The 26961-nt window shown below is 42.2% G+C and overlaps 1 protein-coding gene across 1 annotated transcript in view; it reads right to left on the bottom strand.

Moving 5' to 3' along the window:
- Positions 1 to 26961, bottom strand: part of LOC136876965 (nephrin) — a 1454397-nt gene that overhangs the window by 672683 nt on the left and 754753 nt on the right. The window contains exon 5 of the mRNA XM_067150735.2: positions 275 to 478. Within this exon, the coding sequence (XP_067006836.2) occupies positions 275 to 478 (204 nt within the window). The remainder of the gene's footprint in view (positions 1 to 274; positions 479 to 26961) is intronic.

Here is a 26961-nt window from a genome sequence, read left to right as displayed (position 1 = left end):
ATAATAATAATAACGGCCTTACGTCCCACTAACTATTTTTACGGTTTTCAGAGACATTGAAGTGTCGGAATTTAGTCACACAGGTGATCTATAACGAACTTGTGACCCTACTGACACGAGGCCGTCATATTTGAGCACCTTAAAATACCACCGAACTGAGTCGGGATCGAAGCCAGAAGCGCTCAAGGTCCTACAATTGACAGTAAAATTGCTGAAGTTACAACAAGGTTATGAAGAAAGGAAAATAAGAGAGACACAAGAATGCGCTACTTACAGTTGATGTTGAGCAGCACCATCTTGGAAGTAGGCGGTGCCAATGGAGTGTTTGTTGCCTGACATACTAGTCTCATATTGAGGTGCTGACGGCCAACGCTGGGGAATAACAAGTGGTTTACTGTCAGTCCATCGGGGCGATGCTCGTAAGAATCGTCTAGTAGCGTCTTCTCCAAGTACCACGTCACCTTGGGTCGTGGTCGGCCTGCAAAGAAATAACAATACATAAGCGCGGAGTGGTATGAAAGAGACGAACTGAAAACTGGGAAGAGAAAGTAGGTGGCTGAGTTGGGGAACATGAACACTTTCAGCTCATGGCTGAACGTGCTTGTCTAGTTTATATCACATCAGATCCAAACAACAATAAAATTTAAAGGAATATTCAGTTATCACGACTGCATTTTATCATCATCATCTGTTTACCCTCCAGGTTCGGTTTTTCCCTCGGACTCAGCGAGGGATCCCACCTCTACCGCCTCGAGGGCAGTGTCCTGGAGCTTCAGACTCTTGGTCGGGGATACAACTGGGGAGAATGACCAGTACCTCGCCCAGGCGGCCTCACCTGCTATGCTGAACAGGGGCCTTGCGGGGGGATGGGAAGATTGGAAGGGATAGACAAGGAAGAGGGAAGGAAGCGGTCGTGGCCTTAAGTTAGGTACCATCCCGGCATTTGCCTGGAGGAGAAGTGGGAAACCACGGAAAACCACTTCGAGGATGGCTGAGGTGGGAATCGAACCCACCTCTACTCAGTTGACCTCCCGAGGCTGAGTGGACACCCCGTTCCAGCCCTCGTACCACTTTTCAAATTTCGTGGCAGAGCCGGGAATCGAACCCGGACCTCCGGGGGTGGCAGCTAATCACGCTAACCACTACACCACAGAGACTGCATTTTATTTGAAATGAAATCTCAGCTTTTTAGGCCGTTCTAAGTATCTACATTTAGGGCTGACCGAAGAGATGTTATATACAGAACAAAATTGGCCAACTGGACACCGGAGGGATCGGAACTCTCAAACTTCTGATTTCACATCGGATGCTATACTTATTGAGCTACTGTGGCCTAGGCAATATTTGTTCTATTGAAAGAAATCTGAGCTATAGGTTTAGTAGGTACTAATTCCAGCACAAGTCCGCGATTGCAACCCACTGAGAATATTTAGTTTTCACGACCGCACCGTACTTAAAATAAACTTTCAGTTTATTAGGCAGTGTTCAGTATACAGGAGGTCGAAAACAACGTGAACCAGGTATATGAGCGTTACAGGGTTGGTCATACTGATAAATAATTTGAAGGAAATAATTCAATATCTCGCGCCGTTCTCAGATTATTTTACAAGTTGCTTTACGTCGCACCGACACAGATAGGCCTTATGGTGACGATGGGACAGGAAGGGGCTAGGAGTCTGAAGGAAGTGGCCGTGGACTTAATTAAGGTACAGCCCCAGCATTTTCCTGGTGTGAAATTGGGAAACCACGGTAAACCATCTTCAGGGCTGCCGACAGTGGGGTTCGAACCCACTATCCCCCGAATACTGAATACTGGACACGTTTAAGCGACTGCAGCTATCGAGCTCGGTCGTTATCAGTTTATCAGCTGCTGGAGTTAGCCGATCTGATCACTTCGTGGGCGAATTCAAATGTGCTTTGCGAGGCGGCGTTACTAAATATGCACGTGGCTTATGACTGGCATGAGCGCACCAGTCGAAGAATAAAACTTCGCCAGGGAAGTTGTTTGAGTACAGACCTCCGAGCTGACAGAATCGGGCCATAACAAGTGTGCTAATTCCGTCACCTCGGCGTCTCCGAAGACCTTAAAAAAAGTAGTTAGTGGGACGTAAAACAAATAACATTATTATTACAAGTGCGCTACGTTGACACCGGCTGAAACCACGCTGTGTTTGTGTTTGATGCTGATTTCTCGGCATACTCTCAAACCGGTCTTATGTCTCGTGAAGATTTTTTTTTTTTTGCTAGGGGCTTTACGTCGCACCGACACAGATAGGTCTTATGGCGACGATGGGATAGGAAAGGCCTAGGAGTTGGAAGGAAGCGGCCGTGGCCTTAATTAAGGTACAGCCCCAGCATTTGCCTGGTGTGAAAATGGGAAACCACGGAAAACCATTTTCAGGGCTGCCGATAGTGGGATTCGAACCTACTATCTCCCGGATTCAAGCTCACAGCCGCGCGCCTCTACACGCACGGCCAACTCGCCCGGTCGTGAAGATTTAGCAATACTGACGCGCAAAGCCCATTTGAATTCACCCGCAAAGTGATCTGATTTGCTAACTTCAGCATTTGATTAATTACAATGACGCGGGATACTGAATGGAAAACGAAAATCCACAGCCTGCTTCCAGTCATTTGACCTAGTCAGGAATGGAATGAATGAAGCCCTCATCTAGCGGCGAGGGTAGGAATTGTGCCGGCTGTCGAAGCCTGTCGCACTCCTCTAGGGCAATGATTAATTAATGACAGATACAATGAAATGATATTGGAGTGTGTTGCTGGAATGAAATATGACAGGGAAAACCGGAGTATCCGGAGAAAAACCTGTCCGCCTCTGCTTTGTCCAGCACAAATCTCACATTCACATGGAGTGACCGGGATTTGAACCACGGCATCCAGCGGTGAGAGGCCGACGCGCTGTCGCCCGAGCAACGGAGGCTCTGGGATACTGAATTATGTTTTCAAATTATTTGTTAGCAAGACCAACCCTGAGCCTCCGTTGCTCAGACGGCAGCGCGCCGGCCTCTAACCTCTGGGTTCCATGGTTCAAATCCCGGTCAATCCATGTGAGATTTGTGCTGGACAAAGCGGAGGCAGCCGGCACAATTCCTATCCTCGCCGCTAGATGGGTGCTTCATTCATTTCATTCCTGACCTGGTCGAATGACTGGAAACAGGTTGTGAATTTTCATGACCAACCCTCTAACCTACATACACCCGGTTCACGTTATTTCCGACCACCCTGTATACAGTGCATGCCGAAGGGACGGTATGTACAGAACAACAACGGTCAATTGGATACAAACTCATAATCTTGTGATTTTGCATCGAATGCTCTATGTTATGGTGGCCAAGGTCGTATTTTTGTATTTGTATTTATTAATGAACAAAACAGGCGTTCAGCCCCGAATACATGTTCACAATAATAATAATAAATAAATAAATAAATAACTAATAATAAACGCAGTCCAACCCAAGCCACCACTCTCCACCACATACAAAATAAAATGAAATGAACACCTCATCAGCCTGTTCTATGTTTACAATCTGCTGCTGGTGTTGCAACTTGCTGCTTGTTATCACTCACACGTACCCACTCATCACGCGACCTTCTTGCTTCAGCGTTTTCATCACCTCCATTGTTCCCTGACCTACTCCAAAATAAGCTACACCAGCAACATTACACGATTGCATACCAAACCAGCCATGATACTAACATTGCATTCAATCTTTCAGGTTCCACCTCCTATAGTACAAGTCTGAATAATAACAACAATATTCCGTCATTGCATTCCAATCCATCATACCACAACTTTTACCAATCAGCGTTAACATTGCTTCATATCATTTCAATCCGCCCTAACACTCCATAATAAAATTACCTCTCCATCTCCCAAAAATTTCGACCATAAATAACAAATACCAATCACGCCTATACCAACACCTCTCCAGCATCATACTCCTTCCTCCTCTCCATACAAACAAACCACAATTTACAAAATGATAATAAAATCACCTCTCTCCAGCTCCAAAAATTCAATACTCATACCAGACACCAATACAATAATACCCCCTCCCAACTTCCACGAATTCGGCCGTAAATAAACCATCTCAATACCATACCATACATCACCTAATCATACATACTAAGCCTCCAATGCTTCCGACACCATATCTCAGCAATACAACACATACCAACACCTCTCCAACATCATATTTCTTCCTCCTCTCCATACAAACAAACCAAAATTTACAAAATGACAATAAACTCACCTCTATCCAGCTCCAGAAATTAAATACTTATACCAGACACCAATACAATAATACCACCTCCCAACTCCTACGAAGTCAACCACAAATAAACCATCTCAGTCCCAAACCATACATCACCTAAATACTAAACCTTCAATACTTCCAACACCACATTTCAGCAATACAGCACCAACTCCACATTATATACCATCTCTACTTATATCACCACTTCTCCCACACTACATTCCAACGATATAACACTTTTCCAACACCACATTTACCACCACTCCTCCAACTCCAAATATCAACAATAAATATATCACTTCACCATTACCACATCTCAGCCTTCACAAATTATTTACCATCATAACCTAATGAAATTACAATGAATAACAAATACCAGTCACGCATATACCAACACCTTTCCAACATATTTCTTCATCCTATACCACTTCTCCATTACCACATTTATACCACCACTCCTCCAACTCCACATATCAACAATAAATATACCACTTCACCATTACCACATTTCATCCTTCACAAATAATTACCATCATAACCTAATAAAATTACAATGAATAACAATTACTAACATATCATAAAACAAACAGACCATGCAATCCTGTCCTCTTACCCAACTCCACCTACCTAAGTACTCAGTCCCTATATTCCCTAATCCATTAGAATTTTAACATACTATCCCCTTCCCTTATACAGATAACTATTCCACCCCCCTATTCCCCTGCCCACCCTCTAACTCACTCTCCTTCATTTTACTCTCGCAGGCCTTTTTTATCGCACAAAAATACCTGTTCAATTCACCCCCTTTTTCCCATTGTTTAATAATCCATCTCAGTATTGCGTTCTCATCCCCTCTCCCCAGTATTTCCCGATGCTCGGCACTCAATAATCCATGTCTTAACCCCCTCGTTACCTCACAGTCTCTTAGCAAGTGAAACTCATCATTCACATCTCCACAAAGTACACACCTTGTCTTATCCCTGCCCTGTAACCAGCCTTTATTCCTTGGCAGACCTAAAAGCCACCACATCATCCCATATCGTTTTGACCTATCGACGTATCTAATATTCAACCCTGCTATCTCCCCTATTTTCGTCAAAACAGTCAGCGAATTTCTTAGTCTGCTTTCCCCCAATAATTTCTGCCTATGGATATCTCTAATTCTCCTTTCCAGTATATTCATCCCTCTCACTTCTGTCTTTGACCAAACCTCCCCCCACAGGTGTCCTAATCCTATCCTCTCCAAATATCCCTTTATTTTTTCTAACCATCCACCCTTATACATGCTCTTAAATTGCTGTACATATGCTGCCTGTAAAACTCTCCCACCTTCCTGTCTTTTTAAATTCATCCAATATCTAACTATTCTTTTCACACCCTCTGATTCCAAATCCTCCCCACACATTAATTCCGCCCCTACATTTGCTGTACACCTCGGTAAGCCCATCACTAACTTAGCAAAACTACTAACAATCCTTCTTAGTTCCTCTCTTTTCTCATCCAGCCCCCAAACTTCTGCTCCGTATAATACCCTCCCAACGATTACCGACCTGAACACGAGTCTCAGTGTTTTGTAACTGATCCCCGGGTACTTGAGTAGCAAATTTCTGACTGAGGCTAAGGCTGCCAATCCTCTATATTTCACTCTTTTGATCTGGTCACTCCAAGTTCCTTTATCATTAAAAATCACTCCTAGATATTCCAGCTTTCTTACCTGTTCCAATCTTTCTCCCTGAATTACCCAATTCCCTTCTATCTTTCTTCTTTTGTTCACCTGTACTACCAATATTTTAGACTTATTTCCATTAATTTTCAATCCCCATTTCCTCGCAAATAGCATCACTGACTCTAAGGCCCTATTCATCGCCCCTGAAGTTAACGTCATCAATAACACATCATCCGCAAATATCAGTCCTGGCACTTCCAAACCATTAATTACTGGTACAGCCCAATTTTCTGCCCCAAACCCCTCTAAAATATCGTTGATAAATAAAATAAACAGTATGGGCGATAACTTGCATCCTTGTTTTAAACCCACCTTGGACTCTAATGGTCCACTCATTCTCCCTTCTCCCAATTTTACACAAAACCTGACGTCCCTATATATTCCTCCCACTGCCCTCAACATCTTCTCCGAAATCCCTAACCTACCTAATTTCTCTAGTAGGGCCTCTCTATTCACCTTATCAAAAGCTTTCTCAAAATCTATTGCTGCTACATAGACCGTACTTCTAGCCATATTCTTATACTTTTCTAAAATAGTCTTTACTATCATTATATTATCCACTGTTCTTTTCTTTTTCCTAAATCCCCCTTGGTAATCTGTCAAAATTTCATTTTCTTCCGCCCACCCGCTTATTCTGTTCGCTAGCACCCCAGTATATATCTTACTCAAAGAATCCAACAGAGATATACCCCTATAACTGTTCACATTGTTCCTACTACCCTTTCCCTTGTATATAGGGCATATAATTCCTGTTTCCCATTCCCTAGGGTAATTTCCTCCCTCGAATATCCTATTGAATAGTTTCACCATGCCCTCTATCATTATCTCATTTTTACTAATTTCCTTCCAAAACTTATTATTTATACCATTACACCCCCCGGCCGACTTCGCTCTAGCTCTGCTTATCACTCCCCGGATTTCCTCTCTTGTGATTTCTTTATCCAAGTCATAAATTGCCACTCCCCTATTCCTCCAAATTACTTCTTCTCCCGAACCTCTCCATCTATCACCCCCCTTTTTTCCTAGTAATTCATCGAAGTGCCTGACCCATTGCACTTCCTCAATACTCGTTCTCTCCATATTCCTTCCACCCTTAATAATTCTGTTAATCTTATCCCAGACTCTCTCAAAATTGTTAGTCTTGCAGTCATTATTTATGGCTTCCATTTGTTCCTCTAACCACGTCTTTTTTGTCTCAGAGATTTTCTTTTTATACTCCTTCCTCAATCTACAGAAAAACTCCCTTTCTTGGTTCCCACCTTTCCTTCTATATTCTCCTAACGCGTCCATCACCTTCCTCCGCAATCCTTCACACTCCCTATTAAACCATTCTTCTCCCTCTTTCTTATTTCCTTTTCTAGCTTTCACCTTCTGCGCTATCATCTTTATTGGATGTAGCAACAATTCCAAGGCTTTATCAGTATTATTCTCTTCTAACGCCCCTTCCCACCCATATTTCAGAAGATGTAGCTCCTCTTTCACTACCCTATTCCAATCCCGGCCCACCTTCTCTGTCCATTTATACTTATTATAACCCCTCCCTCGTTTATCCTTTGTCTCATTTTCCTTCATTGTACACTTCTCTTCCTCTCTTTTCAGCATAACCCTCACCGGGAAATGGTGTGACTCAATCCAATCTCCTATTTCCATACTTACAACTTCCTCAATCATCCCTTCCGAGCTCAAAACCATATCTATCACACTACCCCCTTTCTCCGTAACATATGTCAATTTCCCCGTCCTGTCACCCTCTATCCACCCATTCAGAATATACAAGTTTCCCACAGCACACATCTCTAGGAGCTTCTCTCCATAACTATTTGTAATTTTGTCCTCACTCCTTCTGCTTTCTAACAAACACATTCCATCCTCCCTACTATAAACTGGGCTCTGTTCTCCTATTCTCGCGTTCCAATCCCCAAATAACAACATATCCTCCTCCCCTGGATACATTCCCCTTATCCTACCAATATCCACCAATAACTCTTCAAAAAAATATTTATTTGCATATTCTGAATTACTAGGGTGGCAGTAAACGAAAGCTAGATTTATTTTCTTCCTCCATCCCTCTCTCCCTCCCAAATTTAATCTCAGCCATATGGTTTCCATCATATCGGTCTCTATATCCTCTACTCTTTCACTAATTTCTTCCCTAATTAGAACTATCATCCCTCCTGGTGCTCGTCCCTTATTCCTCTCTTTTCTTCTATATTTATATTTTATCTCAAACCCCTTCCATGCAATCTCCCTCCCTGCTTCCAACCACGTCTCCAAGAGTGCCACAACATCAAAACTTTCAATTACTTCCCTAACTTTCTTGTTTCCTAATTTGTTCCTTACTCCTTCAATATTCACACATCCTATCTTCCAATATTGTTATAACTTTCCCTCCCTCTCTTCTAGGTCTCCCCCTCTATTCTTACTTCTAGTATTTATCGACCTCTCTCCCTCTGTATCCTCCATCCCTTTACGTACTTTTCCCCATATGTCTTTTAAGCTCTTACTCCTGACTTTACTCATAATTTTTTTACCTTCTTGTCGATCTGTCTCCTCTTGACCTTTCTTGTTCACTACACCACTGCACCCTGTACTCACCCCTTCTTGCTGCTCACCCCCACTCACCCCCTCACTATTTTGGACTTCTGAATCCACCTCCCTTTGTCCTTTCTCGCTCACTGCACCTCTACACTCTCCTCTCCCAGTTTCTTGCGGCCCACTCTCACCGTCCACTTCACTATCTTGGTCTTCTGTCTCCCGGCTGCACTGCCCATTCTCTTCCGAGATGCTCTGCTCTCCTGCCACGTCCCTCCTCCTCTTCTTTTCTTCTTTCTTCTTCCCATCTTGCCTTGTCCTCTCACCACTCTCAACCCTCTCGTTTTCGTCCATTTCCTTTAGCTTAGTCACTGAATGTACTCTAACCCATCGCCCGTTTGTCACCTCCAACCTCAGACCTCTTATTCGGGCCTTTAGCCCCTGGTTCCTCGCTCTCCATAGGTGCCTATTCAAGATCTTCGCGTTTTCACTTCCTTCTCTTCCCATGTCTCCTTTCACCCCTATTTTCCGCCCTTGTAAATTCTTGCTGTTCCTTAAAACAGAATCTGCCATTAAGGTTGAGAACAATTTAACCCTAATTGGCCTCCGACCTTTGACTTTACCAACTCTCTCTACATCATCAATGTCTACCTCACTAAAGTTTATCTTCATTACATCACGTATAGCTTCCACCACCTTAAATATCAGCTCAATCTTGCTCTCTCTCGCCCCTTCCTCAACTCCATATATAAATATGGCTTTTTTCAATCTCTCCTGCCTGTACCCCTCCGCTTCTTTCTTCATCTTCATCACCTCCTCTTTCAGATGTTTCACTTCCCCTCTCAATAACTCGATTTCTTTCTCGTTATTGACCACTCTCCTGCTCGATTCCTCTGTCTTCGTTTCAAGCCATTTCTTCATGTTCCCTAACTCCCTTCTCTGCTCCTCCATCATGTCCTTTATTTCCTGCACCTTATCCCATTGACACTTCTCCTGCATAACTTCACTTACAACCACCCTGAGTGCGGCCAAATCCTCCGTACTATATTTTCCACTGGTATTTGGGCCTGGGTTTACTTCCACCCCCCCAATAACCAGTAACACTGCTATCACTGTCACCACCAGCACCGCTTCACTCATTTTCAATCCGTCCGTCACCAATCCACTCCTGACCTCCTTCTTCTGCCTTGCCTGCCATTTCCCAATAGCGGCCCGGTACTGTTCAATGCCGACCATGTTTACAGCACGCACTTCGCTACGCAACCTCTCTCCTCGACCGCTCGAGCTAGACTGTGCAAGGTCGTATTTGTTCTGTTGGAAGGTATCTGAGCTACTGCTCTGCCACTACTGCCAGCACAACTATAGAACTGGTGCAGTTCTCTACTCCGACGTGATAGCACGTTATGTGAGGTGCCGTCTGATCTGATAGCAAAAACAAATCAAATAATGAACATTTGTATTGCGGAGAATTGTGACACATTTCTTTCCTTCACAAAATGTCGCGACATCTTGACATTAAATTACTTTACTTGTAACGAAAACGCATTCGAAAGTATGAAGTGGCCATGTCGAGCTTGGGAGCGTCTCAAAGTTACGCCGGTCGAGCGGCGAGAGGCAAGTTCCATGCTACTGAAGCCCCAGCAGAACGCATCCACTGCCCCTGTGGTGGAAAATGATTTTAGACTGATGGATGTGGATAATGAATCATCCTGGTGATGACGAAGAGGCTCTGTGCAGTTATGAAGAAAGGATGACAAACTCGACCATTACTATAGGATTTGGCGATCGGCGGCTATATTCAATGCAGTTTTCTTGCATTTGGATATCCTTGTAATGTTTGTGGTTGCAGAAGGATGTGAAACAGGCCACAGGCAAAGTTATTCCGCAGTTTCGCCAAGAGTTTCCCGCTTCAAGCTTAATGAATACTTATTTCAATACAGACTGTCTGTCCATCGAAATTCCTACGATTATTGTTGGTGCATATCGTAAATATTTGACTTTCGACCTAATATTCACGTCGATCTCTTAGCCATGTATGATACGTCTTATATTACAGACCCATTATACTCGTACATCCACTTTGTCTTGAAAATGCGGTGCCTAAATATGGATCATGCTGAGATAATTCCTTTTCCGATCCACATCCACGGCAGAAGATAGTCATGAAGTGAAATGAAATGGCGTATGGCTTTTAGTGCCGGGAGTGTCCGAGGACATGTTCGGTTCGCCAGGTGCAGGTCTTTTGAGTGACACCCATAGGCGACATGCGCGTCGTGATGAGGATGAAATGACGATGAAGACACATACGCCCAGCCCCGTGCCAGCGAAATTAACCAATTAACCCTGCCGGGAATCGAACCCGGGACCCCTGTGACCAAAGGCCATCACGCTAACCATTTAGCCATAGAGCCGGACGATAGAGTCATACTTCGTGCCCATGAACAATCCGTATTCCTCATCATGTTCGAAAATCTAAAGGACCATTACTAAAAAAGCGTGAGACGTGCGGGTGGAAATTTTGAGCCCATGCTGTACCGGCAAAGTGTTAGATTGCTGTAGGTGCCGTTATCACATTGCTGGTTGTAATGAATGCTCAGAGAATGTTTGTAATTTCAGTACTGTTTGCTTTGCCGCATACTGTATCTTGGCATTTGCAGCATATCGCCGTACAAACTGACGACAAGGCGAAGATCGCGGATCCAATTTACCTAGTAGATAATGAAGGTAAACTGACCATATAGTCCCCATGGTGATCGAAAGTGCTAAGTGAAGAAGACGCTGCGCACTGTGTTATGTAAAACTTATTATAATATTATTCAGAAATATATATATATATATTGTACTGTAGACTTTGTCCGACTCCTTGGATGAATGGTCAGCGTTGAGGCCTTCGGTTCACAGGATCCCGGGTTCGATTCCTGATCGGATCGTGGAGTTTAATCGCTTCTGATTAATCCTCTTTGGTCGGTGACTGGGTGTTTGTATTTGTTCCAACACTCTCCTCTTCATATCCAGACAACACACCACACTAGCAACCACCAGAGAAACACGCAATTGTGATCACATCCCTCCACATACGGTTGGCGTCAGGAAGGGCATGCGGTCCTAAAACAGGGCCAAATCCGAATGTGTGACAGGGGTCACATCCGCAACGCCACAGGTATGTGAAAAGCGGTAGGAGAAATCCACGAATATGTGACTGAAAGTTTTACATTGTCTGCCTCTGTGGTGTAGTGGTTAGTGTGATTAGCTGCCACCCCCAGAGGTGGGTTCGATATATATTCGATTCCCGGCTCTGCCTCGAAATTTGAAAAGTGGTATCAGGGCTGGAACAGGGTCCACTCAGCCTCGGGAGGTCAACTGAGTAGAGGTCACGGCTACGGCCGCTTCCTTCCCTCTTCCTTGTCTATCCATCCCTCCACAAAGTCCCTGTTGAGCATAGCAGGTGAGGCCGCCTGGGTGAGGTACTGGTCATTCTCCCCAGTTGTATCCCCCGACCCAAAGTCTGAAGCTCCAGGACACTGCCCTTGAGGCGATAGAGGTGGGATCCCTCGCTGAGTCCGACGGAATAACCGATCCTGGAGGATAAACAGATTAAGAAGAAGAAGTTTACAGTTCATATCTAAGTAGGATATGTTCACTTGTAATTAATTTGCGCTATTAAAACATAAAAAATGGAACTATATCTAGATTTTAAAATCATTTATGATGATCTTGATGCTTGTGAAGTGGTAAATCGGATAATTGCTAACTTCTCCATGACATCGTGCCTACCCTATTGTTTCACAGTTTTCTAGCAAACATAGAACGTTTTATGTTTTAACAGCTCACCAGTTATCCAATCCAAATTTACCCCCAAGCTACTTTTCTCTCGTTCCAAGGAAGAAATATCACCTGAAATAATGTCACTTTTCATCAGTTAATGAGGTAGAAACCGCATTGCAGAAGGTAAAACGCGAGGTTGCAAATTAGGCTATGGCTTCCAGTAGTGGCTTCGGAAGCTTTATTATTTTTTTACAGTCGGAAGGAAGCGGCCGTGGTCTCAATTAAGCTACAGCCTCAGCATTTCCCTGGTGTGAAATTGGGTAGCTACGGAAAACCACCTTCAGGGCTGCCGACAGTGTGTTTCGAACCCACTACCTTCCGGATGCAACTTCACAGCTGCGCGCTCCTATCCGCGTGGCCAACTCGCCCAGTGGGAGCTTTAATAACACTGAAAATACGTATTTTCGCTCAAAGTGGGTTATTAGAAAGTGACCGAGCATCGATGTTTTCATGTATTCACAGACAGGACTCTTCTCACTAAGATTGCGCTCTCCTCATGATGTATCAACCACTCATGGATATATATGAAAGAGAAGAAAGGAAGGGACTGCCTGGCCGAGGTGGCAAAGGCGTGCTTGATTCACACAGAAGGACGTGGGTTCGATTCCCCGTCAGGAAGTCGGAACTTTTGAGAAACGAGATTTCCACTTCCAGAAGTGCATATGATCCTGAAGTTCACTCAGCCTACACCAAAAATGAATGCCAGGTTAATTCCTGGGGGCAAAGGCGGCCGGGCATAGAGCCAACCACTGTACGGATAGTGGAAGCTTTTACCTTCCACCCCTCCAAGGTCCTTCACGAACCTGTACGGAGACGATTAGAAGACAGGATATTGCACTCTACGGCTAATGAAGAGTATAAAGTTAATATTTCTGTGCAAGAGTCTAGAGATCTACAAGGCATCATGACGACCAGATAAAAAATTACAGTTAGAATACAAATTTATTCCAGGATTAAAGCATTGCGTTCTTCCTAATCAGAGTTGCTGTTACTTATATTCAGTCCTACTATGTGTCCACAATGGTGACGCCGTGCTAATGGTTATAATGATGGATGAAACTGTTGTTCGAGAAGCATGTGTAGAAGTTTTCTTTTACTGTAACCACTGAAGTCGTTTTCGAAGTTTTTCCATCATGAAAATTATTTGTTTAAGTAAAGAAATAAAACATTTAATTTCCTTAGTTAATACAGTGTAAATTCGCTAACTTTACTGTGTACTGTATTAAATTTTCGATCACGTCGGGGTCACCAATGTGGGAAAGCATATTTCTGGGCACAAGGAAATCGATAATTTTACAATCAGAAAATGTATGGCCCCTGGAGAGAATCGTCGCCGAAGACGTCGCTGAAGCCTTCGTCATTTGATAGCTCTATCGCTTTGGTTCACCGTCCCGCAACAAGACCGACCAAGGCAGGCAGTTTGAATCCCAGCTGTTCCAGAGTCTGGGAATACTTCTAAGCATAATACATTCCTGCTGGCCTTGCTGCTGCAGTGGTATAGTAGGGAGATTTCACCGTTACATGAAAGCAGTCATCATGTGTCACCCCGGTATAACTTCGTTGCAAGCCCTTCCAATAGTCCTTCTTGGTATCCGCGGCGTCTACAAGGAAAACCTGGGTGCTTCATCAACAGAGCTGCTTTATGGGGAACCAGTTAGTTTATCTGGGAAAATACTGTGTCCATCAGGAGACCAGCGCTTCCAGAACCCATCTTATTTTGTGGTAAGATTGACATTGGTGGTCCAGTGTCATCATTCCCTAGCGTCTCGACATGAGAGCCGGATTATTTTCGTCGCCAAAGAACTTAGCTCTTGCACACACGTGCACTACAAAGGGGCGACAGGATGGTCACCATGAAGGTCAGAACGTGTCAGCTCGATCGCCTGAAACTTCAATTTACGCTGGCCAATAATACCACGCCACCTAGGCCTTTCGACGCCTCAGCAGTCCTGGCGGCAGTTCCCCAGCCGGACAACCGTAGACTTGCTGCCCAAACTGCTCCACTGACCGACAACAGAGTAGGCATGACTAAAATACGGTCAGGTTTATGGGTGAGGTTACCAGACTTCTTCCACCCACAACTCCTTCATCTACGCGGGGGACTGCTGTAGTGTAACTACATCACATTGCGGCACTCCTCACAATGGTGCTACAGATCAAAGTGCTATATTCTTTGACAGGGGAAAGGCAGGGTCCAGCACTCTCCGTTCAACAAGGAATATAAAGCTGATATCTCTGTGTAGCAGGTTAGTGATCACTAGGCACCATGATAACCAGACAAACAAAATAGAGTTTGTATTCTAGCTGCAAAATTAAAACATAATGCTCCTCCTAACCTGAATTGTTATTTATGTTAAATCATAGCGTGTTCCCACGAAGACAAACACAACAAAGATTATCACCAGTTTACTCGTTACCACGACGATTAAACAATAATTCCACATGAACGATGTTCGGAACTAGCAATGCAAATTTCAATTTGTGAATATTTTTGTTAAACGTTCCCAATGTACGAGCCATTCACGATCGGAAATTGTATTTGCTATAACTGTTGTTATGCACAGTGTTTAGACAAAACTAATATTTCCGAAGATATTTGAAAGTTCGTAAACACTATGATCATCACATTTGGTCCCATTAACATTTATACGCCACTGTGTGCTAATAATATATGGCCTACCGCACACCTCGTGGCTCATCCTGAACTCAAATGATAAATTCTGGGTTTCTGTTCAGCCATTCTCCCATGATGTCACCTAAAACAGGGACAGACAAAAATTGAGAACTGAACATTTTTCCGTTAGTTATACCTAATTATGGACAAAAACGAAGTATAAGACAGAAAGCTTGGAGTGTACAGGCAAAATTAAAATTCTCGACCGAAGAGAGATTCATGCTTCTCTACCCTGCAGTGCTTCAGCTAATGATGCACGGAAAACATACAATGAATCTCCAAGTTTGTTAGCGAAACCCAGTGCCGAAACAACGGCCGAGGGAGCCATACATACCCCGGCAGTGACTGGTCAAATGGAAAATACTGCGCTCCCAGGTGGACATTGCGATATTTATGAAATTTCTGCACTTAGGACCCAGCAACAAAACCCGTTGTGATTCTAATAATCTCTATTCTTATTTTCTAATAGGCATTGTTCCATTAAAGAAAGAAGTTGGTGCTCGAAAGCCTCTTTCCAATAATTGTTGTATGGGCTGCAAATGTGAGCTCCTGTATGTGCTTCTATTCTGTGAAAACAGCATATCAATTGCACATTTCGTTTCGGGAATATTCGCGGTGGTAGTTTGAGGTGATTCACACTATATAGATTTTAAATGTCACAGAAAATGCGAATTATGAACACTTTCTTTTCAAAATGAAAGTAGCATGAATGTATTTCCTGTTACTTTATCAATGTGCTTATCTACTTTCCACCGCACTAACACGCAGTTTTCTAATACATAGCAGATACAGTCCATTCTCGTCGGAGGGACTGCCTTACAAGGACAGCGCCAAGCACACGAAATTGAATTAGAAATGTTCTTATAAAGGATGAAATAAGGGAAACCCTGCCACAAATACTGTAAATGCAAGCAGTGTCAGTCTCAGCTGTATCCTCGGAGTGACCTCACTTCGGCTGATATACAGTGAGCCTTTTACTACAGTAAATCCAAGCTTGATGTTTTTAATTATACAAGCGATTTATCTTAATCAACAATTCCAACTACGGCTTAGCCGTCAATAATTAATTGGGGCTACAGCTGGGAAGGAAACCGCCGTGAATTATTAGCTTCCATTATATCAGTAACCAGGAATCGAAATGTAGAAACCATAGTATATTAAATCACTTCTAATGTAACCGACAGTGTAATTCTCGTCTGTTCTCTTATCTTCTTTCGGCTGTCTTCTATTTCACCACTATATTTTATGTCTTTTCTCCTGTTCTATCTTCTCATCTATTTTATCAGTCTTTCCAACAATCTACTCTTCCCTTCTCTTGTTTTTCACCTCATTCTTCTCTTTCCATTTCTATTCTCTTTCATACCTTCTCTCCTCATCCCCTTCCACACTCGCCTGTCTTCTGTCTCATCTATTCTGTTTTTATTTTCTTATCCCCTACTCTTCCTTCTATTCTAGTTTCTTCTCTCCTACATTCAATTCTCTCCTCTATTCATTCTGTTAGTTTTTCTCTCTTCACGTCTCCTCTTGTCATCTCTTTTTCTATTATTATGTCCTCTCTTCTATTTAATCCCTCTCTCTTCAGTTTCTTCCCTTAACTCCTCTATTTCCTCTCTTTCTCGTATTTTCAAACTCTTCTCACTTCCCTTCTGTATTCCCTTCTCTTCTGTCCTTTCTTATTTCTCCTTTCTCCCTCTCTTCTCTCTTCCGATTTTCTCTTCTTTCCCCCAGCTCATCTCTCTTCTCCCCCGTCTCTCTTCACTCTTTTCCACTCCCCTCTCTTTCCTATTCTCCTTTTTCACGTTGCTATTCCCTCGATTCCCTCGTCTATTCCCCTCTTCTATCCTTACTCCTGTACTACATCAGGCTGAGCGCACTCACTTCAAGTCTTTTTAACGAGCCGAATTCGTGACAGACCCAGGCGCAGATCAGGATAACTGGACACAAACTAAGCTAATACACATACTAAATTATACCAAAAGTTAAAACGTACGTTTTAAAATATTCACATAGTCCATGCGATGTCATTTACTTCATACGTCGTTAATTGGAGTATGAAACCGTCGCCTACATAAAACCTGTTCTTCCCCCCCGGGAGTAATTACAACTATGCCTACAGGAGGGTGTCATTAAAACATGTTTCTGCCAATTTTCAACGACATGGGTTCATCTATTAAAATAATAATTGTGATAATTGATGAGAAATATCACGTGTTTAGTGCAACTCACTAAATGCCATGTCTTCATTTTTAGATGAAGCCAGAGTAGTTTATATGCAAATTTATTTAAATTAATCTGCACATTCAAGTTCATTATAAATACAGGCTCGTGCGTGTTTAAAACATGTCTCTCTCTCATTGATCGTCCAGAGGAGGGAAATTATGGCGGGTGTTAATGATAACCATTAAGCTAAATTGAATAGACTTGATTTTAATTACATGACATAAGATAAGAGGCTCCTCTACCAGCTTCATTTCAATGCTACTTTCAAGACCAGATTTCAGGTTAAGGAATATTTAACTCAATAATAATAATAATAATAATAATAATAATAATAATAATAATAATAATAATAATAATAATAATAATAATAAATTAATGACTCGTGCGAGTTCCAGCAGTCACGTCCTATTTATTATAGGCTGCCTTGGGCACTGCTGAATTGCCTTTAAAGCGGCATTGAGTTTCGGTATACTAATTGTTCTGGAACGCGAGTGGGTATCTCAGATATATTCTGAGTCGTCCACACCTTAACTTCAGGCGACAAGGACTACGCAATTCATCGGTGATTCCTGAACTGTCAGAGTAAAATTTCTCGCTGGGACTAAGCCTAATACACTACTTTACATAAATTTACCGGGCACGCTCACTGTTCTTAGGAAGCTTCGGACCTATGGAATTGACAGAGTCCCACTTTCAATTTACAGGCCAGGGATTCCTTCGAAATAATTCTGCGAACGAAATGGAATTCGAAGGGGGTGCTAGGAGGGCTATTTTGTTTTCAAGGTCCAATTAGTTGCCAAATTAAAACCACAGTGAAAATCAAAAATGTTTTATTTACCACACTTAGCTACACTGTCTAGCCACTTCTCTACACAGTTGCCGCCCCGAAATAGATATTTGTCGTAGATTACTACAAAATTTTCAAAACTCTCGTCATACCAGGCAGCCGTCTGTGCTTTCAGTCACTTTTCTACGCTGGTCTGCAGCTTGTTGTCTGTGCCAAAATGCTGTCCTCCAAACCAGCGTTTCATGTGAGGAAAGAGATGAAAATCAGAGGGAGCCAAGTCCGGGCTGTATGGTGGGTGATCAATCAATTCCCATCGAAAACGCTGCAGGAACATCTTTATTGCAGCGCAGTGTGCGGCCAAACTTTGTCATAAAGAAGGAAAATGCCTGATGAAAACATTCCTCTTGGCTTGTTCTGAATTGCCCTTCGTAGACGTTGAAGAGTTACGATGTATGAGGCTGCAATGATGGTCGTGCCACTTTTCATGGATTCCACCAATAAAACTCCTTTTCGGTCCCACAACACAGCAGCCATACACTTTCTGATGGAGTGGGTTCGTTCACAATTCTTTGGTTTACTCGTACAGTGCATCCACTGTTTGGAATGTTCTTTTATCTCTTAATTTTTCGAAATGGACCCGTGTCTCGTCCCTTCGACAGTTTTGTTCAAATTGGAAGTATGGTATCGTGTAATCCGGAAATATGAACGAATGGTTCATGCGATAGGAGATATCTGGAGACATTTGATGTGGTGTTTCAAAAGGACGGAAGAGATCTCGTAGATCGCAAGACTGACAAATGAAGAAATTGTTAGAATAGGCGATAAAAAAATCTCTCCTACCAACAACAAGGAAAGGAGGAAACCAATTCACTGGCCGTCTATGCAGGCAAAATAGCTTTATGGTTTCCACAATGGAAGGAATGATACAGAGCAGCAGAGGATAAACGTAGATTACATGATACGAGATGGGCGGAGAAGAGAGACGGGCAGCCTTAGAAAAAGATTTAGATCTTACTTTATGATTGACGATAATTTAATAGCTACACGTTTAAGAATAGGGGGAGGGAAGAGTATGTTGGTTTGTTATGAAGAATGAACTCGGCCAAATAAGGTAAAAAAGAAGTGGAGGGAGATCTAGAAGACAAAGATTGGACTCGGACACTTAAGCATACGGTTGGTGTCAGACTGAGAGGACTTTCTAGAAATGAAGGACTCTGCAGGATTCCCAAACCTAACATACAGTAGTTGAGGTTGGTAAAGAGCAAGAATGAATTTATAGACATTAGGAAGTTAAGATGACAGAATAAATCAGACACAATATGTGGAAGCAATGTCAGATCCACTTCGCCAAGTACGTCCTTTCTTTTTAACGTTACATTAACACGGGTTTATGGTGGCTTTCGGCTAAGAAATATCCAGGACTGGGGAGATGGATGTCGTACAGCTATGGACTAATTTGGAATGGCAGCCGTAACTTTCTTGCACAAATCTCTATCTATAGACATTTTCATGCGCTACTGGGTAACAGTGTCATCCTTTATTTAGTTAGATCCACATATGTTAGCCCCATGGTTACCCGGGTTCGATTGCCGGTCTAGTCAGGGACGTGGTGGCCGGCTCGAGGTCAACTCAGGCTTGCTATTCAGAATCAATCTGACGGTGTGGTGGCGGTCCAAAGGTAGAAAGCCAAGAATAGCGACCGAAATATTTCATCGCAATGACCACGCGCCATCTAGTAATTTGTAGACTTTCGAGATGAGCAGCGGTTGCTTAGTAGGCCAAGATATCTCGGGGTCGGCAGTAAAAATAATAATGTTATTGGCTTTATGTCCCACTAACTACTTTTACAGTTTTCCGAAACGCCGATGTACCAGAATTTAGAGCCGCATGAGTTCTTTTACGTGCCGGTAAATCTACAGACACGAGGCTGACGTATTTAAGCACCTTCAGATACCACCGGACTGAGCCAGGATCGAACCTGCCAGGTTGGGGCCAGAAGGCCAGCACCTCAACCGTCTGAGCCAATGAGCCCGGTGGGGCCTGTAGCGCTATGTGAGTTATTTCTATATTTTGTTCCACAATCTTGTTGGAATTCTCTCGCGACCTCTAGGGATCTCAAACATAGCCTGTAGGATCACATTTTCTAGACCATTTGCCGGGCTGAGTGGCTCAGACGGTTGAGGCGCTGGCATTTTGAATCCAACTTGGCATGTTCGATCTTGGCTCAGTCCAGTGGTATTTGAAAGTGCTCAAATACGTCAACCTCGTCTCTGTAGATTTACTGACATGTAAAAGAACTCCTACGGGACAAAATTCCGGCACCTGAACTAACTTATTTCCGAAAACCGTCAAAAAGTAGTCTATTTAGTGGGACGTAAAAATAACATTATTTCTAGAACATTTCTTGTAAATCATCTTGCAATTCGCTTTTCACTGTTGAAATTAGTCGTAATTTGACCCTCAGTTGATTTAATATTTACCCGCTGTGAAGTTGGGAAACCACGGAAAATCATCTTTCCGGCTGCCGACGGTGCGGTCAAATGCTTCATCCTATAAATACAAGTCCTTTGTTCAGATGAGTCAAGTGCATGATCGGGACAATAGGTTTACAGCTAACACCCTTCAGGTTCCACAACATCGTACGGTAAAGTGCAGTAAGTCGTTCATTGTCACTGCCTCTCAATTATACAACGATCTTAAACTATATGAAATTCAGCAAAGTAGTGTGGGAACTCAGAAAAATCTCTTAAATACCGCTACCTTTCCACTTATTAAGCCATGTAAATGAATTTTCACCAAATTAATTAAATAGTACGAAATATCATAACCCCCTAGATACATTTTAGATGCTCAGTTTTGCTCTTAATTCATCCTCGGCTTTAAAATTCTTAGGTTTCTCTTTCGTCTTCGCTTCCTTGTTAGTATAATGTATGTTTATGAAATATTAAAAGTATTATTGTAATCTCCTAGATGTTTACTTTTTAATCTTATTCTTATATCCTCAGTAGGAAAATGTATTTTACGCTTTTTATGTATTCTTTTATTAGATTTTGTATGTTAGATGATACATTTAAAGTGGCAGCTGGTTACAGCCAAAGGGACCTCTGGTCCTACTTGTAATTAACTTTAAATAAATATATTTCTATTTCTATTTCTTACCCACAGCTACACAACCCACAGCAAATAATCAAATCGCTCCCTCTCTCTCATTCACACACGATACCTTACTTTGCTATTTAATCCGATTAGTCGTAAATAACAATTTGACCCTCCAAAAACGATGCCACACGTTAGGAAGGTGGGAGTGGGTGTGCGAGTAACATTCCTCGACCCTCGTGAAGTGAAATCTGATACAGGAAGCAAACTAAGTGTATTCAATGAACACTTCTTCCAGTTGGTTTAAACAAACACGCAAGCAGTGATCCCCTAAATCTGGAAGTCCGATAAGTTCTCAACATGAAACATACACCAATATATTCCACTTTACTGCGGAACCATCCCATTTATGAGCTTACCAAATGATTGCTTGACCTGAGGAGAAGCATAAATGAGATAACTAGATTTTTATAGTTCTGTGAACTTAAAAGCCGGTCCCGTGGTGTAGGGGTAGCGTGCCTGCCTCTTACCCGGAGGACCCGGACTCGATTACCGGCCAGGTAAGGGATTTTTACCTGGACCTGAGTGCTTATTCGAGGTCCACTCAGCCTACGTGATTAGAATTTAGGAGTTATCTGACGATGAGATAGCGGCCCCGGTCTAGAAAGCCAAGAATAACGGCCGATAGGATTCGTCGTGCTGACCATACGACACCTCGTAATCCGCAGGCCTTCGGGCTGAGCAGTGGTCGCTTGGTAGGCCAAGGCCCTTAAAGGGATGTAGTGCCATAGGGTTTGGTTTGGTTTGTTTTCTGAACTTAAAACCCGTGAGATAGTTTTGTCCACACTCAGACGTACCTTGTGATCTCCTCCTTCTCAATCCTTATGAGAAAGTAATAACAATAATAATAATAATAATAATAATAATAATAATAATAATAATAATAATAATTTTATTGTTTTTACATCCCACTAGCAACTTTTACGGTTTTAGTAGACACTGAGGTGTCGGAACTTGGTTCCAATGGAGATCTTTTACATGCCAGTAAATCTACCAACACGGGATCCGGACGTCAGCACACTACCACTTATCCGCAGAGAGAGGGAGCAACCTTTGTATTTTAGTGCATTGACTCGTGACTCTGCGCACGCATTCCGATTTGACGCCATCTGCGCTGCGTGAGCGTCAATTTTGACGTTTCATTTTTCTTTACTTGATGGCGGAGCAAACCGGATCCTTGTTGGGCGAACTATGGCTGAGATATTTAATTCATTTCTTCGATTAAAATGTTAAAATAATATTAAATTATATCACCAGAGTTTTACGTGCTGACATCGTGTGATACGGACTGTCGAATGGACGCACCAAGGCTCAAACTCGCTAACTTGGGAAGTCAGAAGGCCAGAGCTCTACATCTGAGCTACTCAGCTCGGCTTATGAGGAATCAATCAATCAATCAATCAATCAATCAATCAATCAATCAATCAATCAATCAATCAATCAATCAATCAATCAATCAATCAATCAATCAATCAATCAATCAATCAATCAATCAATCAATCAATCAATCAATCAATCAATCAATCAATCAATCAATCAATCAATCAATCAATCAATCAATCAATCAATCAATCAATCAATCAATCAATCAATCAATCAATCAATCAATCAATCAATCAATCAATCAATCAATCAATCAATCAATCAATCAATCAATCAATCAATCAATCAATCAATCAATCAATCAATCAATCAATCAATCAATCAATCAATCAATCAATCCTTTTCGGACTAGCTTGTCAGTTAAGGTCTTGTTTATTACATTTTTTCTGTCTACTGTGCCATCAGTTATTTTCCTTTAAAATCGTCGTAAAACCCCCTCATTTGACTTCATTTTGGTATAAGACTGTATTACATACAAGTCCATTCGAGCGATTGTTTCACGATTTTATTTTGCAAGCATCACTGAAAATTACCTTTCAAAAACAGGTCAATTTTAAAAATGAAATATGTGTTTTCTTTAAAAAAAACCACCCACCATGACACAAGAGCCCCAAAGGTCCATGGTCTACTCAGCTGGAACGCCTGCAGATTACGAGGTGTTGTGTTGTCAGATTCATGAATCCCCACGACCATTATTCCTGGCTTTCTAAACCGATGCCGCCATCTCACCGTCAGATAGCTCTTCAATTGTAATCACGTATGCTGAGTAGACCTCGAACCAGCCTTCAGAACCAGATAAAAATCTCTGATCTGACAGGGAATCAAAGCCGGCGCCTCCAGGTAAGAGGCAGGCATGCTACCCTTACACCGCGGGACTGACATATTTTTTCTTTAACCTAACAAAATTTGTGAAATATATGGCCATAGAATTAATAGAATAAATCAATCAATCAATCACTACTGATCTGTATTTAGGGCAGTCGCCCAGGTAGCGGATTCCATATCTGCTGTTTTCCTAGCCTTTCCTTAAATGATTGCAAAGAAATTGGACATCTATTAAAAATCTCCCTTGGTAAGTTATTCCAATCCCTAACTCCCCTTCCCATAAACGAATATTTGCCCCAAATTGTCCTCTTGAATTCCAACTTTATCTTCATATTGTGATCTTTCTTACTTTCAAAGACTCTTTTGTCAGAAATCACCCAGAATAAATCGAGCTGCTTTGCTTTGGAGTTTTTTCAGTTCTTGAATCAAGTAATCCCATACACTGGAACCATACACTAGTTGGGGTCTTACCAGAGACTTAAATGCCCTCTACTTTACATCCTAACTACAACGCCTAAATATCCTTATAACCATGTGCAGAGATCTGTACCCTTTATTTGCAATAATATTTATGTGATTACACCAATGAAGTTCTTTCCTTTTGTTAAGACCTACTTACAATGATACCCAAAGGGAACTTTCACCCCACCAACGCAGAAATTAAAACTGAGAGGACTTTTCCTATTTGTGAAACTCACAACCTGACTTTTAACCCCGTTTATCATCATACTATTGCCTATTGCCCATCTCACAACATTATCGAGGTCATTTTGCAGTTGCTCACAACCGTGTAAGTTATTTGTTACTCTGTAGAGAATAACATCACCTGCAAAAAGCCTTATCTCTGATTCCATTTCTTTAAACATATCATTTATATATATAAGAAAAAGGTCCAATAATACTGCCTTGAGGAATTCCCCTCTTAATTATTACAGGGACAGATAAAGCTGCGCCTACTCTAATTCTCTGAGTTCTATTTTCTAGAAACATGGCCACCCGTTCAGTCACTCTTTTATCTAGTCCTATTGCAAACTAGTGCAAATTGTGACTAACTTCTATATTGAAGCAAAATGTTAAAATATGCTATATTTTTAGATTTTCGACGTATTTATTACATGTTAAAAACATTAAAATATGTTAGTAAGCTGTGGTGAATGCCACAGAAGTCGAGTGTCATAGGTTCGCCATCCTTAACCTAGCCTTTTCTTAAATAATTGCAAAGAATTTGAACATTTATTGAAGATCTCCCTTGGTAAATTATTACAATTCCTATAAAAGAATATTTAACCCTATTTTTCTATTGAATCCCAACTTTAATTCATATTGTGATCTTTCCTACTTTTAAAAACACCACTCAAGCTCATTCGCCTACTAATACATCTCAGGACTCACCCAAGGGCCCTATGGTCTCTAAACCATGCTACCAAATTGAGACCCTGGAGTCTCTTTCAGTCGCCTCGAGGGCAGGGGATACCGTAGATGTTATTCTACCGCCCCCACCCACAGAGGCAGAGAGGCTGGCTCGAGTACTAGACAGGCAGAAAACTAATGAGATTACGATAGGAAAGACTGATATACAGTAGAAATTTAAGATTAGAGAACATAGGCACCTCTTAGGCAACTCGGGTGATGCCTTGTTAGTCTGGACCCACTTCGAAGCCAATCCAGAATACGTAACCCTGAGCTGGCACAACCCTCGGTATCAACGAGCACACATTTCCCCACACTAACGTCAAGGTCATGGTGTCCCTAGAGTTCCTTTACGTGTTGACATCTTACGATATGGACTGACGTATGGAATTTCATCTGTCCTCTGAATAACCGACTCCCTTCTCCAGGCTTCAACCCGCGATCTTGGGATCCGGAGGCCCACACACTACCACGTATCCACAGAGGGAGAGTGCTACCTTTGATTTTAAGTGCAGTGACTCATTCTTCATTCGCTTCTCGCGGTACAAGTGAAGAATACTTAGTGACCCCTTCGGCGATGAGAAATTTGTGGAATATAACTCGCATCTCCTATTGATCACATTATGCAGAGTCAGATAGTTTCTGCATCACCCTTATCTTTATCCTGCAGACAAGTTTTCCATTAACTGCTAACACTGTGCATGTGAGCTAGGTGTTGCATGATGCTTTCAGCATCAATAATATTAAGCTTCCGCGACAGCATTGCAGGGCTTCAGGTAGAAAACATAGCACATTTGTGAGAAAATATAATTTGTCCCGGATATCTGCTTGATTTCATAATTAGCTTCACTGATGGCTTCCCACCGAGCAAGCTGAGCTTTTAATCCCATTTGATCCTGGATTGAGACGTTCATTTCAAAATTCATGCGCTGTCAGTAGGGACATCTGGACACCACCGGCCAGAACCAAAATGAACCTGGGTGGATCCAGCGACCCAAGAAACACTTCGGATAATCCAAAAGACTTTTCATCTGCTTGATTTCATAATTCGCTGAAAATATACATATTGTTAGTTCACATGTGTTTTTATTTCATGACTTCTTTGCCGGGCTGAGTGGCTCAGACGGTTGAGGCGCTGGCCTTCTGACCCCAACTTGACAGGTTAGATCCTGCCTCAATCCGGTGGTATTTGAAGGAGCTCAAATACGACAACATCGTGTCTGTAGATTTACTGGCACGTAAAAGAACTCCTACGGGACGAAATTCCGGCATCTTAGCGTCTCCGAAAACGGATAAAAGTAGTTAGTGGAACTTAAAGCCAATAACATTTATTTATTATTATTATTATTGTTACCGTGTTTTTGTGGTAGGTAGGCGTGAAAGAAGGTGCTGGGTGGTGAATGGATCTCAAGCTACTAAAGAGAAATTAATTTCAGAATTTAACAAGGTTATATTTTCTTTTCAAAACAAAGATATAACAAGCATGGCAGGTACAATGTAGCAAATCAACGGGGAGTCACAATATTTACAGGATTTGGGCTTCAAGCCCCGAAAACACAATGCTTGGGCAATCAGCCCAGTTTTACCTCAAAGACACTAGTTTCAACAGAGGGGCAGAAAACCCCATTCATACCTCGGAGCCCTTGCTCCAAATTACACTAAAAAGCCTCCACGAGGCATATGACACTCGATTTTCAAAAGAGCCCCGCGCTCTCAAAATTTAAGCCTCTCAAAGGCTACACCAAACTCCACCTTCAAGTTGTCCTCAACGGACCAAAACACAGGGGAGAAATACCCAATCTACTGAGGTCTAATAAATGAAAAGAAGGTTAATTACGTGACCTCTAAAATCACAATTTGAGAGGAGGCGAACTTGCACTCCTTAATACACTTTGTTTCTAAGACCTACGTTGGCTCTTAGGCCGCTGATGCAAGGGCTAATCCCATACTACTGAGGTGACTTAAGAAAACACAAACTTACATTACATTACTGAAGAATAGGTTGCGAAAAATAAGTTCACCTCAAAACAATGTGAGTGGGAGCTCGAGAGGGTTAAGCACTCTCTATCCCGATATGTAGTTTGAAAGATAGAATAGATACCAGTTGCTTTTACATTAGAAAGGAAAGTTACATGGTGGAAGACCTAGA

This window comes from Anabrus simplex, chromosome 7, assembly GCF_040414725.1.
Source record: "Anabrus simplex isolate iqAnaSimp1 chromosome 7, ASM4041472v1, whole genome shotgun sequence".
NCBI classification, from domain to species: Eukaryota; Metazoa; Arthropoda; class Insecta; order Orthoptera; family Tettigoniidae; genus Anabrus; species Anabrus simplex.
Note: the sequence above shows the minus strand (reverse complement) of the source record. Positions and strands in the feature narration are given on the sequence as shown.